This window comes from Camelina sativa, chromosome 10 (assembly GCF_000633955.1).
Source record: "Camelina sativa cultivar DH55 chromosome 10, Cs, whole genome shotgun sequence".
Taxonomy (NCBI): domain Eukaryota; kingdom Viridiplantae; phylum Streptophyta; class Magnoliopsida; order Brassicales; family Brassicaceae; genus Camelina; species Camelina sativa.
Window position 1 is genome coordinate 5,004,249 of NC_025694.1, and position 17,435 is coordinate 5,021,683.

At 34.1% G+C, this 17,435-nt stretch overlaps 4 protein-coding genes across 4 annotated transcripts in view; 2 read left to right on the forward strand and 2 right to left on the reverse strand.

The window, feature by feature from the left end:
* LOC104717174 lies at positions 163–2,120 on the forward strand (the record flags this gene model as incomplete). Its single annotated transcript, XM_010434708.2, is given in 6 exon segments — positions 163–285; positions 541–661; positions 759–1,355; positions 1,435–1,534; positions 1,633–1,704; positions 1,798–2,120. Coding segments are annotated over 5 exon segments (927 nt in total). The 3' UTR covers positions 1,659–1,704; positions 1,798–2,120.
* Positions 2,876–3,906, reverse strand: LOC104717175. Its single transcript, XM_010434710.2, has one exon. It carries the CDS (start codon positions 3,831–3,833, stop codon positions 3,036–3,038), a length of 798 nt encoding a protein of 265 aa, XP_010433012.1. The 5' UTR covers positions 3,834–3,906; the 3' UTR covers positions 2,876–3,035.
* Positions 8,853–10,556, forward strand: LOC104717176 (probable small nuclear ribonucleoprotein F). The gene is made up of 5 exons (XM_010434711.2): positions 8,853–8,990; positions 9,512–9,599; positions 9,714–9,751; positions 9,998–10,062; positions 10,267–10,556. Exons 1-5 carry the CDS (start codon positions 8,985–8,987, stop codon positions 10,334–10,336), a joined length of 267 nt encoding a protein of 88 aa, XP_010433013.1. The 5' UTR covers positions 8,853–8,984; the 3' UTR covers positions 10,337–10,556.
* Positions 13,863–17,435, reverse strand: part of LOC104717177 (NADPH--cytochrome P450 reductase 2) — a gene marked incomplete in the record, with an annotated part of 4,395 nt that continues 822 nt past the window's right edge. The window contains 15 exon segments of the mRNA XM_010434712.2: positions 13,863–14,230; positions 14,325–14,438; positions 14,521–14,643; positions 14,727–14,954; positions 15,099–15,195; positions 15,298–15,449; positions 15,545–15,628; positions 15,716–15,938; positions 16,029–16,121; positions 16,209–16,400; positions 16,502–16,571; positions 16,681–16,717; positions 16,820–16,903; positions 16,989–17,046; positions 17,141–17,217. Coding sequence (XP_010433014.1) covers positions 14,150–14,230; positions 14,325–14,438; positions 14,521–14,643; positions 14,727–14,954; positions 15,099–15,195; positions 15,298–15,449; positions 15,545–15,628; positions 15,716–15,938; positions 16,029–16,121; positions 16,209–16,400; positions 16,502–16,571; positions 16,681–16,717; positions 16,820–16,903; positions 16,989–17,046; positions 17,141–17,217 — 1,713 coding nt within the window.

Sequence of the window (17,435 nt, forward strand, 5' to 3'; positions counted from 1 at the left end):
AAAAAAAAAAAAAAAAAGAATTAATACAAAAAAAAAAACGTAAAGCTGGGAAAATAAAAATTCCTTCTTTCCTGCAGAAGCAAAAGAAGAGGAAGAAGGGAGGAGAAGGGGAGCAGAATCTATTAATTTGGATATAATCGGAGATAATCTATTCCGGCGAAGATTTTGCAGATTGGTTTGGTCTTAATTGAGAGAGGGAGAGATGATGGTAGCTAATAGTTTCGATCTATGGCAAAAGGATGTCTTTTTCTCCGCAGCTGAGGAGGTTCAAGAATCTGCTGATATGTAATGTTTNTTTTTTTTTTTTTTTTTTTTTTCATCTCAACTTGTTTCTTCGTAATTGTTTCGTGTAGCCTGTGAATCGGAATTTGATTGAGAAGAAATAGGGTTTTTGAGTTTGATGCTTCTCTCCTCTGTTTTTTGTAATTTGTATTTTTTTCTTCTTCTTGTGATTGGTTGGCTCTTCTAGCATGATCTAAGTGAGGGGATTTGGTGAAGAATTGAGATATCTAATTTGAAAAGTTTGATCCTTTTTTCCAGAATGGAGTCTGCGTATAGGTTATGGATTAAAGAGAAGAGACAAGGTCCTCCTCGGGTTTCTGTTAATTCAGACGAGCTCTGCAAAGAACTCCAAGCAGCTTTGAGCACTGCTAAATGGCAGGTATATATATAAAATAATGTTCTTTCATGGTATGTTGTTTGTGAAACTTCTGTCAAGTTTTGTGATTTTGGTTTTAATTGTTGTAAACTTGATTCAGTTGGAAGAGTTTGAGAGGGCAGTGAGGTTGAGCCATGGAAATTGTAGAGATGACACTACCTTGACTAGACATAAACAGTTTGTTACCGCTATTGAAAACCAGATTTACCGAGTAGAAACTTCTTTGCAAGAAGCGTTAAGCGAGAATGGGAAACAACCTTTGCGTTGGGTTGATCTTAACAAAGAAGAGCGTGATGATCTTGCTATGTTTCTATCTGGATCTTCTCAGACGTCAGATAGTTTAAACAGTGATAGCATCAACTTGAGAGATTCCTCGACAAGTTCCATTGCTGAGATGAATGGTAGAAGAGAAGCTAGATGTTACGGTGACACTCCTGACTGTGTGATTGACATTGAAGAGAGAGGAAGTCCTGAAAGTGGTGATGATATAATCCGTGTGCAAGCAGATAAAAAAGCTGGTACAAGAAGAACTTGGAGTTCACCAAATGTTCCTAATATCAGTGCGTTGAGGATTAACGTTCCTAATAATGCGAAAGAAGAAGAGAGGAAGAGATTTTTGTCACAGATTGAAGCCACTCCTAAAGAAAAAGGAACCAAACCTCTGTTTTGGTTGCAGAGATGTCGTGATTTTAACCAGGTAAGCTTCCACGATTAGATCATCTCTACACGACTATATCATATCATAAAGTCTTAGCTGTTGGTTTCTTATTGTGCAGCTCTTTGACAGAGTCAGTCTTTATCAAAGGCGGTTTCGTGTTCCGTTTAGCCGCCCGATTCAGCTCATTCTTTCTTTAATGCTAATTTTGTTTCTTCTGAGTGAGTCCTTCTTCTCTTGATTCTCATGAGTTATGCCACACTATTGTCTCCATCACAGTCTCTTTAACAGAATCAGTTTCCTTTGTTTACCTCCCCAGTACCGTTTCGAGTTTATTCATCTTGAGAACCTAAACAATGGTTTCGGAAATACTCTCAAGAAAAATTGACAGGTGAATGATATTTCAGAATCTAAAATCATAACTCCAAGTTTTCTAAGACAATCTTTATATTAAACGTTACGTCCTTCTCGTGGATCTTTGCAGGTTTTGTTTCACAGATTCTTGCGTACACACGTTAGATGATGCGACATGATTGATTCAACATCCCTCAAAAAGGAAGAGAGGGTTAAATAAAGCTTTGTCACAAAGATTCAAAGAAGGACAAGTCTGCTTTATTACTCTCTCTTATCCACAGGGAATATATAGGGGGGACATGTAAATTTGTAAGATACAATTTGTAAAACTTGAAGCTACGGTTTAGACGTGTATCTGTAGAAAACCAAAAATGCGTGTTGTGTTCAATGATATCTCCAGTGTTTGTTTGTCTCTCAGATATTATTTTGGAACAAAAACATTCTTTTGTCCCCTTTCACTTACTTCACAAGTCTTTTGTTCGAAATCATTGTTGTTGTCTTACCTTATTTTTTTAAAAAAATGCTCATTGTAGTTGACGTGTCAATTTCTTTCATCACTACGTTCAAATCTTAAATGTCACAGCTCAAACGTATCATCAATTTAAGTCAATTCTAGTGAAAACAATCCGGACAACAACAATACTGTCAATACACATTATTAAGAACTCTGAAATCAAAAAAAAAATCTTCACCTTATTGCAAGTATAAACTCAATAAAAATCTTAATAAAGTTGTACACTATAAACACATGAATATGGTGAAATTAATTTGTAAAGAAAGAAAAAAAAGTATAATGATTATAAATCTAGAAATCTTTGGACAAAAAGAAAGGTGCATGTCACAGTCTCTTAAGATGGAATTTGATCTCATACCAATTATCAACCATGAATTTCAAAACACAAATAAATGCTATTAAAAAAAGAAGAAGATATAATAACTTCCTGTCTAAATCATATAAAATCGACAAGTCCCATAGGAAAAAGTAAAGTAATAAATATTTTTCATATCCTTCTCGTGCCTCTTTCGATCATCATTCATTCATTCCTCACCTAACCAATTAAATTTCAAAAATAACAACGTACTCGTATGTAAAAAATATGCTTTGGAATATTCAAACAAATGAGCTGAAAATAAAAAACAACAACAAAAAAAGAAATCATAAAGAAAAGAAAAAGTTGTGACGACGGGTATGTTTATGGTCCAAAGACTGCAAACTCCAAACTATTATCGATTCACCAAATAAATTACAATATCGACATTCTTTCACAAAAATAAATTAGAATATCGATGAAACTTATACTAAATAACGATCCTGTCCTTTCTAAATCAACAGCAAAGCAATTTTTTACTAGGGATAATATAGTAATATTAAGGATGTGGCACCCAAAACGGCGCCGTAGCAGCCACGCTTCTAGGCTCCTTGCAACTTAAAGCGTTGAGAAACCTCCAAGAAGGAGACGGTGACGGCGATCGAGATCTACGAGATTTCCGGTTAGTAGGTGACGGAAATATAACCGGTGGTATGTTCCGGCGACTCTGACGGTTCTTGATATCTTTGAGTTCAATCTCCGGTGGGAACTTAACCATTCCAAACATGATCACATACCATCTCCTCGGTTTTACACTTTTTCCACTTCCTGAGGACGCCGTCTCAGCCTTTACAGTGTTTTTGGCCGGCGAACTACTTGTCGGTGGAGAATGTACGGTGTTTGGACCACGTGAGAGCTTGCGATAATCTAAAGAACGACTTGTCCTCATAGGTCCGGCATTGTCAAGACGTGCCACGGTATTACTACCGGGACGGTTAAGCTTATGGCCTTGTATCGCGGATAAGGACTCGGAACGTGCGCGAATTCGAGGGCTAATGTGTTCAGGAGGCGAAAAGAGGGCATTTTGGTAGTTTAAAGGGATGAGTTTGCCGCCGAAGATTATGTTTTCTGCCGGAGAAACATCGTAGGAGGTTGAGGTAAGAAACTCAAAAAGCTCGGTCGATGGTTCACGGTGTTCTTCGGTGGTGATTGGGGTGGCGGTGGGGTTGATGTTTTCGGCGTTGAGGGGAAGATCCCGGAGAGATAGTGCTTCTTCTTTTTCTTCTTCTTGACAATATTGAAATGGTTTTGTGAGTTTAGTAGGGTTTTGGAGATTAGAGTTTTTGGAAGTATCCATGTCTTTCAGGGAGAGAGAGGGAGAGAGAAAGACAATGAAGATATTGAAAGTAAGTATTAAGTTTTTGTCATCATACATATATATACATGGCCTTCTAGAAGGGTCAAATACTTTTACAAGAACTTAAAGTGGAAACTATATTGTTTAACTTAACGGCTTAGACTTCTTTTGGTGTTTTCCCTATACAATGCATATATTTGTAGATTTTTGACCCGCTCCAAGTTTTATGTTTGCCAAATTTCTCATCGTCTTTCAAAATATTATTTGAGTTATATATATGACAGATGAGGACCGCCCGATGTGCGGGTTTAAAGTTTTAGAAATAAAATTAAATTTTTTAAAATTTATTGTATGTTATATATAAATTTTATTTTTGTTATAATACACTGATTTATATTAATTTACAAATTTTTTATATATGTTACTATTAAAAGTATATTTTTTATACTTAAATGTACTCTTGTATGTTATAAAAATATTCTTTATCACAATCTAGAAACTGTCTATATAAATACATTAAGGCAAGTATATTACTTTCACTTCTGCATAGTTTTTTAATTATTAAAATTGTTGGCTTAAAAAACATTTTGAATAAAAAATATATTACATAATATACTAATCAATGATGTATCATCATAATAATGTATGACCACCATGGAGAAAAAATCGGCTCCTTCTTTTTCCCTGATGGAGAGAACCTTGCGTCCAACCTCTTCCACTATGGAGAGAACTTTGGCTCCGCCTTTCTTCCTTGGAGAGATAACCTTACGTCCAATCTCCTCCACCTTCCTCCCTTGCGGAGATAATTTTGTGTCCAACCTTCTCTACCATAGGGAGAACCTCGGCTCTGCCCTCCTCCTATGTGGAGAAAATATGTTCACGTCCTTTTGCTATCTCAAAATAGCTTGTTCCGACAACCAATAAAAGTAAAAACAATTTTCTAACTTCACAAAAAAATCTTTTGATAGTAACTAATGTTAAATTTCCCAATGTATTCGTGATAGTAACTATGCCAAAGTGAAAGTAAAATAGTTGGCTTAATGTGTTTATTGATAACATAATATACTAATCAATGATGTATCATCACAATAATGTATGACCACCATGGAAAAAACCTCGGCTCTGCCCTCATCCTTTATGTAAAGAACCTTACGTCCAACTTCCTCCATCATGGAGAGAACCTTGTCTCCGTCTTCCTCCCTTGGAGAGATAACCATGCGTCCAACCTCCTCCACCTTCCTCTGTTCGGTAAATAACCTTGTGTCCAACCTTCTCTACCATAGAGAGAACCTCGGCTCTGCCCTCATCCTGTGTGGAGAGAAAATGTTCACGTCTTTTTGCTTTTTCAAAATAGCTTGCTCTGACGACCAATAAACGTTAAAACCTTTTTCAATCGTCACAAAATCTTTTGATAGTAACTAATGCCAAATTTCTCAATGTATTCGTGGAAGTGTCTTTGACACACCATGATGTAGCCTTTGTCTCTATAACGCTTCAACCGCCACATTGTTTAGTGAGCCCATGTCTACTCTTAGTCCATGAGCCCACCTTCCCAAGTGGGCCCTACATCTATTCCCGGCTTGTGGACCAACCCATATTCGATGGCCGGTTTGTTACGTCTGGAAATCTTTTAAAATTTGATTACCGACCTTACAAATCAACAAATGATATTTTCTTGTGTTTTGTCCTCACTCGCACAATTTCGACAATCACTTCCAGAAATATCACGCATCATAAAATTCTCTCGAGACCCTTGACTGAAAAAATAAGTGCATTTTGGTGACGTATGTGGCTAAATCAATTCTTTTAAACATTTCTGCAAACCAAGGTGTTAGAGTCTTTGAGCTCCTATGGATATATCAACAACAATTTTTTTTTTCCAATCTATCTATCTATGTTTGTTGTACATTTGTGTTTGATTAGCCTATTTTATCAATTTATTAGGTTGATGAGCTTCTATTCGTTCTCTCCCTTTGGGATTGAATGAACAATGGTAACAATGTTTGCAAAAAAAAAAGAAGGGTTTATGACCAACCAATCAAGGTTGAGAAATTGAAAAAAAATTAATTTGGCATAATTAAAGAAACAATAGAAAATTATAAACATGTTAATATATGAATTCCAAATCATTCAAAGATTAAAATATAAATTAAAATAATCTAAAAATACTACAATAAATTTTAAAATACAATATTAAAAAAAGAAGACTCATATATTAATTTTTTTTTTGTCAACATATTAATCTTAGATATTCCCAACTGAAAAAGAAGAAAGTAGTAAAAAAATTTGGTTTAAGAAAATAAGAAAAATTTATTTTTCCATTAAAATATATTCCCAATTAAACAAAGTTGAAAACAATGTTTTTGAATAAATTATTTAAATATGAGGCGATCTTTGATTATATAGAAGAGGGTACACAATTAAGAATTAATAATTAAAAGTATATTTTCCTCAATCTTTTTTTTTCTAAATAATTAATCACTTAAAATTTGAAATAAGTAAATAATATTATAATTTTTAATTTGATAAAATATATATATATATATATAATCTCCTTATAATTATTTTTAAAAACTTTGTTTTTTTCTAAATTCTGAAATTTTTTATAATTATCTTTTTACTTTATTAATATTTTTTAAAACAAAATATTTTCATTTTGTTGTAATCAAATTTTTCCTATTAAATATTTACACATGTCAAAATTTCATATTGATAACTTGACACATGTCAAAATTTTGTTAATGACTAACTTTCTAAACCCAACTTTATATAATTAGATATTGATTGTGGTAATAACAACAACATATAGCATTTATATATTTTCTTAACTGTTGATTCATGTTTTTTTTTGTTACGTACGTGGAAATATAGGTAATATCATTCTCATACAATTACACAGTAACCAATAAATATTCGTAACGTATAAGAATAGTAACTCTAGCTAGTCTTCATATATCATTGATCATTTATTCATGAATCTTTTCGATTTTATGCTATATTTTCATCACAGAAATTAAATTGAGTTATATAAAAGCCGGGTCAAGAATGATAGATATAGAATTCTTCAAACACAATTAATAATGTTTGAAAAAAGGAAATTTAAATTTTCTCCATGATGTAAAACTTTGGTTGAAAAGACAATATGCCTTACACACAAAAATTACATACCACGATCACGAAAATTTGCATAGAACTGTACACCCAACCATTAAATTAAAAAGACTTGGACAAAAGCTAACCGATGTTTTGTATAAAATATAGACTCGAATTAGTATACAACTTCGAATATCACATTCGATGTTTTGACAAAAATAACTTACATAATACACTACATTCCATTCCATTAATTTATAATACTACAAATTCATGTGTTATTCATGTATTACATACAAACAATCATATTATACATATATATATGATCGACCTGCCAACACGTCTGATTCAGTAAAAATAATTAGGGAACACAAACTATAAAAATATTGAAACAATTCTCATTTGATATATTTTGTAAAGTAGCTAAGAATTCAATTAATTTTATATTAAAAGGAAAAAGGAAGAAAAAATAAGAAAGCTTTCACAAATAAAACTGTATGAAGCATACTATATGTGAAGATAGTCGAGACAATCAAGAGAAAGACTAATACATTCTGACAAACTAAAGATACAAAACAAGAGGTAAGAATCGATGCGTGTAACTGAGGTCAGCGGAAAATGACGTTTTCCGGCTTACACTAAATATGCGTTTCCGTTATTACAACTAGGGGTTAACACGATGATTTTACTCTTAAGTTTTTGATACTTTCACAAATTAATCTAGTTTTGGTATACGAAATCGACGAAGTGGAAGAGTAGTGACGATGAATGGAATTGAATTGTTTAAGAACAATACTCAAGGAAAGCAATTAGAGCCACAGCCCACAGGCTCCACTTTGTATCTCATATTTTTTCAACTTACATCAACTTACTCTGCAAGGCATAAGTCATAATTAAGTTACTCTATTCACATTGCTTGATCACAAAGTTTGATTTGTTTACCTCTATTCACATTGCGGGTGCAATGTTACTATTTTACCTTTAAACGCAAAAAGTTGGATGATTGACTTCGGAGTTCACACTTAAAAAGTTTATTTTTATTTTGTTCAAACATATAAAAATCATGATGCGGATAACTTTTTTTCTATTAGCATGCTGAATTAATATGCGTTTTCATTATCATAGTAAAAAAGATATTATTTTTATTTATTTATTTATGAAAAGGGCCTAAGAAGATTGACAAATACATTGCACTAGATGATCCAATACAATAAAAAGGAATTTGATGGATGGTTCACCCAATCCTTTTGTCAAATATCATATATGTGATTAACGCACGTTTTAAGTTAAATCTAATAATTATACAATTCTAATGGAATGTTATATACATAATTTAAACTATGGAATTGGAATATTGGATGGTCAGAAAGAAGAAAGCCAGCTATTATTTTATAAGGGTAAGCTGACGAAATTTGATCATAATAAAAGATCAGTGGACCTTTTTTTTTCTCTTCTCTGTTCACGTCCAATCGCATAAAGGAAAGGTAAGCGTGACTTAAACACTGTTAAATGCAAATTCAGAACTCATAAATCATTTTAGACAATCCAGATTTCGTGCACTTATTTGCTTCTTCTACTCTCTATATACTTCCAAATATGTTTGGGGTTTATACTTCCAAAAACATGACTACATGAGCTGCTACATCCGAAATATTTAGGACTGATGAAATGAGTATTTTGTTTTGGATCGGTGAAAAGGGAAAATATGCTTAATCACTGATCGAAGAATTACGAATGGTTGAATGTATAAATCATATTAAATTTTTGGCACTAACTAATCAAATCACACATGATTTAGAAGATAATCTAGTGTTTTATATATTTTGAATAAGGGTTACTAATGGGCCGTAATAAATTAATATTGGGCCTTCTAAGAAACTTTTTGAGGCGCAGATCCTNTTTTTTTTTTTTTTTTTTTTGGTTTAGTTGTGTAGGAACGAATCTGGAAACCATAAACCCTAATCAATCGATAGATCGAAGAAGGAAACCACACAAGTAGTGATTTTTTTCATCTTCTCAAATCTTTCGTCTCGTCTCGTCGCTTCGTACCGCTAAATCATGGCTNGGCTGTAAGTTCCCATTCTCTTTCTTATTCCCCCCCCCCCCCCCCGTCGCTAATTTCGAGCTTCGATTCATTATTTTCTTTCTTCGTTGAACTCAAATTTAGGATTCCACTTGTTTCGTAGAATTAGGGTTTTCGTAATCTGCAAAATTCGGTGTTTTGAGCTCTTACAGCTCTGTTTTCTTCGATTCATCCTCCTCGTTCCTATAGATTTATCGATGGGTTTGGTTTTAGTGGATACGATTGCGAATTTTTAAATCCTGGTTTTGTAATTGACTCTCTTTACTTTGTGCCATTGTGTTATAGTATGTAGTTAAAGAGTATAGTCACTTGAGTTGCTTTGAGTTCATTCGAATGGTTTTGTTAATTGACTCCAATACTATACTTGTTGTCATTGATTTACATGTAATTAAGAGTATATAGTCACTGCATAGTTTCATTCCATTCTGATATACTTGAGATGCTTCGAGTTCATTGGGATAGTGTTTTTGATGATGATCCATGTTTGTTTTGTGTTTTGCAGACCATTCCAGTTAACCCGAAACCATTCTTGAACAACTTGACTGGCAAGACTGTTATCGTTAAGCTTAAATGGGGAATGGAATACAAAGGTATCATCTATTTATTTTCCTCTAGTGTGCTGAATTTTATTACACTTTTTGGTTAATCAGAGCTTGTATATCTTGTTTATATAGTCTTCCCTGAATCTGTTGTTACTTTCACAGGTTTCCTCGCCTCTGTTGACTCCTACATGAACTTGCAGGTGCGGTCTTTGCTCCTATCTTCAATTCTTTTAAGTTTTATAATTTGATCTCTCTACTTTTAAAACAGAGGTTGATGTTATATTTGTCAAAAACGACCTGCTTAATGTGATTTCTATTTAAAAAGTTTTAGAGGAAGGCTGCAATCTATTAATGATATAATATAACCCACATACGTATAATAGATACATAGATCATCATTTCATTTCATTGCAGCCATTGAGATTTTCCAAACTGTGTTTATGCAGCTGGGAAACACTGAGGAATACATCGACGGGCAATTGACAGGAAACCTTGGAGAGATCTTGATCAGGTAAATATATATTATTACCTCCATTATCTTTTACTTAGTTGTCTCCTTCAAAAATTCAGTATATGTTTCCAGCGAAAATGTGAAGAATTGGACTTAGCCATTACTACTAGACCCACGCACGCCTCTCTATCAGTTTTGTAAATTGCTTGCATTAAAATTTTTACGGCTCCGTTTGAATTAATAGTACCTAATTTTTACACACAGATGCAACAATGTCTTGTATGTCCGAGGTGTGCCAGAAGATGAAGAACTTGAAGATGCTGATCAAGACTAGCCTATGCTTTTGAGGACTTAGAAATCGATCGTCTCTGTATTTTTCAATCTTGTATTCTATGAGCTATTATTCAACCCATGTTCGTGAGATTTGAGTGTGATGTTTTTATGAGACCTTGAAAGTAAAACGAACTTCCTGCCGTGTTCCTTTTCATTGAGATGGGATGCATCATGTAGTTTTATGAGATCTTGAAAGTAAAACGAACCAACCACATTCACAATCACATTAATGTATGCGACAAAAGGAGTTGTCAATTGCAATGTACTCGACTGTTTTGATCTATTATTGAAAAAATAAAAGAGGAAAATTTTGTAAACAAATAAACTATATATATATATATATATATAGTCACTTTGATTCTGTTTCGTATAATAATTCTTCTTTTTGTTATAGTACAAGACTAACACGATTTAATATTAGAACACGCTGACGAACAGTACCACCATGAGAACGTTTGATAATGGACCATGCCTGTAATAAATACTTCAATTTCATTTCATTGCATCTGATAGTTTCCATTGAAAAACCCGCACGAATCAAAGACCCACACAATAGTTACTATTACGTGGGTTATATTATATCATTAATAGATTGCAGCCTTCCTCTAAAACTTTTTAAATAGAAGGCACATTAAGCAGGTCGTTTTTGACAAATATAACATCAACCTCTGTTTTAAGAGTACAGAGATCAAATTATACAAGTTCATGTAGGAGTCAACAGAGGCGAGGAAACCCGTGAAAGTAACAACAGGTTCAAAACAATTACCTGCTAATTTAATGTTTGGTCTCCCTAAAATGTATTTGAGGAAATGATGAAACCTATTTAGCGATAAACTGTACCGTTCACTGTAGCCATTGAGATTTCCGATACTCTAGAAGAAATCTTGATCAGGTAATATTACTGCATTGTCTTACTTATTTTCTTCTTATAAGTTAGTTTACGTGTTTCCATGATGATGATTCACAGTGAAGAAGGGTCATTAGTTTGATAAGACTTACGAACTGGACTAAGCAATTGACTAGAACATTCATCTACTAGTTATGGTTTTATTAAACAACAATGACATGTAATTGCTTTTAGAACTTTCGGGTCCATTGAATTCATTTACCCACTCATGTGCACACAGATGTAACGTTCTGTATATCCGAAGTGTGTCCGAAAGATGAAGAATTTGAAGATGCTATCAGGACATAGGAATATCCCGTCTATGTTGTTGTATTCTGAGATCAGTTAGCCCAGTTTGTAAGATTTCAGTTTGATGCTCTTGATATTAAAACAGAGTTTGCTTGATGCCTTGGAAGTAACAAACCATATTATTGGATAGATAACGCGCGTTGTCACTGAAATGGGATAGATGTCGTTTTAAACTATCCTGTTTGCCCAAAAAAAAAACTATCTATATTGGGCCTCAATTCACGGCCCAAAGTTAGTCGTTATATGTCAAGTGGTCACAACAGTCAAATGACCAACCATGGAGATGACAATTGCAATGTTATCTAATGTATGTACCTAAACGTTTGATCAATTGGAAAAAAATAAAAACATAACATAAAGAAATTGCAAATTTAGTGTGTAAAATCCTAAAATCGATCATCATTTCTGATTCTATTGAGAAGAATAATTCCACAGTCAAGTTTAATTTTCCAGTCTAATTATTTGACAAAGCCACAAGATAAGAAACATAGCTTGAATTCAACCTTTTCAAAAAGTTTCCATTATACTAACTTTACGGTATTTTTGAAAAATACGGTTCAAAGTTGATTTATTAACCCTAAAAGTCAATAATATCCTTTAATATATTTTGTTCCGCTGTGACGACGACGTTGACAAAACATGTGAAATACTGAAATCAATTATTCAATTATGTGATATCATTTACACATACATCACCTACCAATGTCCACATGATCTTTATTCATGTGACATCATCTTTATCGAGTGTTATAATAATAAACTCTACAATTCTCTATTTCCTTTTGTCAACGGGTAGTAATTCTTACTATTCCTATATTTTACACATAAATGATGATATACTTCTTTTTTTTCTCCCTTTGTAAATAGCAAATACATATCCTTTATATATACAAAATATAGTATATATGTGGAAATTTCTAGTTTTCTTAGAGTTACATCAACTTTATAAAGTTGTTTAATTAATACTTTTCCTGATAATAATGAAAGGATATGTATGTTATACCCTTCCACTTGCACTTGATTGACATTCTCTCCATACTTGTTTTTTATTGGTGTAAAGTCATTAATGCTCTTTCTCTCCATAATATAAAAATTAGTAATCTAGCTGCAATGCACTGTAAACAGCTTATTAGTTATTCTGCATGTTGGCAAATAAAATTACTACTTTAACAAAACAGAAACAAAAAGCAAATAAAAATTAATACATTATACTAGGTAGCTTTTACAATTTGAAAGGTAGATCATCTTTTTAAAAATAAATATAATGCTTAAAAGTTTATCCTTGGAATTATGTTTTGGAGAAGTAAAGTGACCAACTACAAACTATCCAAGATTAGACTATCATTAATTTTGCTTAAAAAATCAACGAAAAAAGAGTAATACTATAATAATGTAACATGGCAAGTAAAGCCGACGACCGGTTCCTATCAGCTAGACGTGGGCATATTGTCATTTATGCAATCACTTTTAGTTAAGGAAGACTACTAATTAATCTTTAATAGTACAAAAGAATTATAAGACAAAATTATGAGGACGAGAGAAACACACAACACATAAGTAGTTGAAAGAGGAAAGAAACATGTTGTTTTTGTTGTTGGAAAACTCTTCTGCCCACCTACTTATTTTGGCACGCGTCAATGTAACTCACGTGTGCCGGTGTGCGGTGTGCTCTACTAATACACAACCATATGTGCTCTCACCTAGCCACCAAACCCTTCGGTCCATTCCCCTCATTTCTCAATTCTCTTCAAATTACATTCTCAACCACCAAAAAGCACTTCCGAATGAATGAACTAGAAGTTTTCCACCAATCGCTTTCTATATCTTCCTGTCATTATTAAATTATTTGACTCTTACATCGAAAACACATCGACTTGTCACCTTTTTGCTCCTTATATCGTTGGCTAGTTTGGCGTTAAATATACCCAGAAAAAACAGTGTTGGCCACTTTAATACAAGATAACTTTTTCTTCTTGTGCAAGTAATACTCAATAACTTAAGTTGTGAGTTTATTTTATATTGGCTTGTTTTGACAAAAACTAACTTTAGTCTCTTTAAACAAGATCTTAACGTGTTTAAGTTGTTTTCGAATAGCATGTTATTTTTGTTTCGTACGACACAAATTAAACACTGTTGTTTTATAATAGTAATAGATAACACATAAATATTATGTTCATATGACATGTACATGTAAGGATTAACACACAACATTCTAGCTAACAAACATTTTAGCAATTTCGTAAATGATTATAGAAATATGATTTTCCCCAAAATGGGGACTTTGGTCCAAAGTCTTGCTGCTGCATATATAATGCATACCAAAGGTGCTGACTAATTCATACCAAATGTGCTGACTTTTGTATATAACACAATCGTTCATAAATACATACCCACCACAACATCTTATGCATTTTTTCTTTTGGTTGGGGGCTATATAGCAGTGAGTTATAAAAAAATATAGGATTTATCAAAACATGTGAAAAGAAATTAAAAATGGAAAAAAAGGAAGTTCATTTCTCCTTGCGATCACAAACTTAATGATCATCACAGTGTGGCACTTCTGTGCCGTATATATATTGAATATAAGTACACAGTGAGTGTGTGGCTTCAATAGTCTCGTTACCATACATCTCTCAGATATCTTCCACTCATTTGCAGATTCTTCACAAAACCCTCTGCTTTAGTTGAATCCATTGATCCCTAAAAACAGGACAAGACATAACAAAATAAACCCATTAGAGTCGGTTTGTGATTAGGACAGTGATAATACTAGATTGATCTCAACCAAGCATACCTGTTCTTGAGCTATCGTGTGGAGGGACCTGTGAACGTCTCTTGCCATGCCTTTTGCGTCACCGCAAACATATACATATGCTCCTCGAGAGATCATGTTCCAGATATCAGAAGCCTGCATTACAAATAATGTCAGCTTGCGAATCTGAATGTATATACAAAATCTGCGTCTTGGTTTGGGGTTATTAAGCTCATACCTTGTCCATCATTTTGTGCTGTACATATTCTTTGGTGGGTCCTTCACGAGAGAAGGCAACAATTAGCTCTGCGAGAGCACCGCTCTCAACAAATCGCTGCAGCTCTTCCTCGTAGATGAAATCCTACAAATATGAGAGGACTGACTTGAGAAACTGAATAAGCCAATGATGATATATGATTGAGTACTGAGAAACGGCTTTCTTACCATTCTACGGTTTCTGCATCCAAAGAACAAAACTGATGGTCCAAGTTCAACACCAGATTCTACCAACGCGAGTCTTTCCTGAAGGAAACCTCTGAATGGAGCCAATCCAGTCCCTGGACCAATCATGATGATCGGTACCTTAGAATCAGAAGGAAGCTTGAAGTTGGATTGCCTGACAAATATTGGAGCCGAGGAGCAGTTTTCACTCTTCTCATAAGGCACCGCATTCTGTGTTTACGACACACACAAAAAAAAACATTCAGACTTAATCACAGAGCTCACATGCATCAATAAGAAATGACACAAACAACACAAAGGTTATAATGTAGTATGTATGCAGGAAGCTGTCAGATTTACGGGCCTTTTTTTTACCTTCATCCAAGTCGAACACACTCCCTTATGTATCCTTCCGGTTGGCATCTTCTCATGAACCAGCGCACATGTGACATGAATTCTAGTTTCTGCAATCCTATACAAGTAAACAGGACAATGTTTCAATACCCTAAAATTACAAGATAAGTCTCAGCCGACAACTGGACGACAAAAGAACGAGATAATGAAAACTACTCACTTGGGAGATGATGATATCGAATAGAACCTAGGCTGCAACCTTGGAGCAACTCCAGCAAAGAAGACACCAAGTGGTGGCTTGGCTGAAGGAAACTCGGCCATCACCTCTAGTAAACTCCTTTGACTCTCTACTACCCACTTTGAATATTCATCCTGTTGTTGAAAGGACACAATGTATACTTCGTCAGATAACTTTTAACAAAAATAGGAAAATGAAGTGAATAATAGCTAAAAAGTTCAGCCACGACCTTTCCAGCAGGTGAAGCAAGATGTGTCAATCGTTCTGCTTCGGTGGGATCAGATGCATGAGCAGACAAAGCAAGTAAAGCAGACTGCAAGAAAACAAGCATCCACTGAATTTGAATCTCTATGAAGACAAAAGAATGATCATAACCAGATGATAAATGAACCCAACCAACCTTCTTAGGAGAACTCAATAGACATGCATATTGTGTAAGGGCTGTTCTCAAGTTACAGGGTGGGAATGGAGGAGGAAGTGAGCTGCTGATTGGTGTGCCATCTTCTTTTTCAGAGTGAAGTGAGAAATAAGTATCAGGTGACATATCCAGCAACTTCAGGGCTTCATCTACAGTTTCACTTAAATTATCACAAAGTACACCAACATGATCTCCAGTTTCATACCTGACAAGATATAAAATATACATTCATGTTATTCTTCATGAATATTACCATCTGATTCTATATACATTCTTAAATAGTAGTAAAACTCACGTAAGTCCACTTCCAGCAATGTCAAATTCCAAATGGGTGCAAGAACGGTCAGACTCAGGAGTATGAAGCTCCTTTTTAACGGCTACATTTGCTCTTTAAAAGCCAAATAAGCAAAGATTAGATCAAGTAACAAGACAAGATTATAAAGTAAAAAAGATAAGAAGTGGCTTTCTAGCGTACTTGTAAGGATGTTGAGCATCAAAAGCGGTGTGACCATTCCCATTGGCCATGATTTTATCATTGAATTTGGCATCTTCAGAGTCGTGAATAGAAACTCTGTATTCTAATACAGCTGCAGTGTATGGTGTGGCAACAGCTGTATCACCTTCTTCCCTAAGCAATGTATCAAGCTCGGGCCACAATGCTTCTCGCCTGCAAGAGGTAGCAAAATTGAGCCCAAAAGAAAAAAAAAATACAAACGGCCAAGGTAGCAATGCACATAAGAAGTCAATAGAAGAGAAAAATGTAAATACCAAGCCGTGAAGTCATCTTCGATACATTGGTCATCATCTCCAAGACCAACCTGTACAATACGCTGTGCACCTGAACAAACCACTCATGAAGTTAGAAACCATTACTGAATAATATAGAACACATCAAGACCGGATATGAGAGACCCAAGACGAATGATGAAAAAAAGAAACAAACTAACCTTGTTCGACAAGGAGGTCATCTACAACTTTAGCAACCTGCAACCCAAATTTACAAAACAGTTGGAATATTAACTCTGTCCAAAGTTTGGAAGGAAGCGGGAAATAGTGACAGGAGAAAAACCAAAAAAGTTTATAAACCTTATTAAAATGTTCATATTGTCTGTTTCCTAATCCAAACACTCCATACTTAAAGTTTGTAAGCCATTCTCCTCTATCATTCCCCTGTTAAACACATGTTTACAACTTCAGAAACAAGAAAAACACGTTACAGCAACTAACTGAGCCAAGCAAAAAAAAAGAAACTCACCTCAGTGAACCATTTGTAGAATCTGGCTGCATTATCTGTAGGCTCACCATCTCCATATCTACATCCAGATTGTAAAAACCAGATCAGCCACAAGATTCAAACAAACTTAATAACAAATCCCAACGAAATGAAACAGCTAAAAAAGAACTAACGTGGCTAAGAAGAAGAAAGCAACATCCTCTTTCTTCAATTTCTCCTCATACTCATCATCATCAGCAGCGTAATCATCCTGTTAACAAAATCATAATCAGATCGGAAAAAAAAACAAGATTTTACTAAAAGCATCAAACAATTTTTTTTTTAAAATGTTGCTTTTGAATATACCAAATCAACGATTTTGAATCTGATCTTTTCATATCTTGCTTTAGCTTCTTCTCCTAAAGCCTGCAAAAAGAAACCAAAATGATTCAATTACAAACTTCACCATCTCTCCAAAAAAAAAAAAAA

Coding starts and splice junctions, on each gene's coding strand:
- LOC104717175 (XM_010434710.2), bottom strand. CDS start 3,833: ATGGATACTTCCAAAAACTCTAATCTCCAAAACCCTACTAAACTCACA.
- LOC104717176 (XM_010434711.2), top strand. Junction 9,752..9,997: donor ACTCCTACATGAACTTGCAG/GTGCGGTCTTTG, acceptor GTGTTTATGCAG/CTGGGAAACACTGAGGAATA. Junction 10,063..10,266: donor CTTGGAGAGATCTTGATCAG/GTAAATATATAT, acceptor TTTTACACACAG/ATGCAACAATGTCTTGTATG.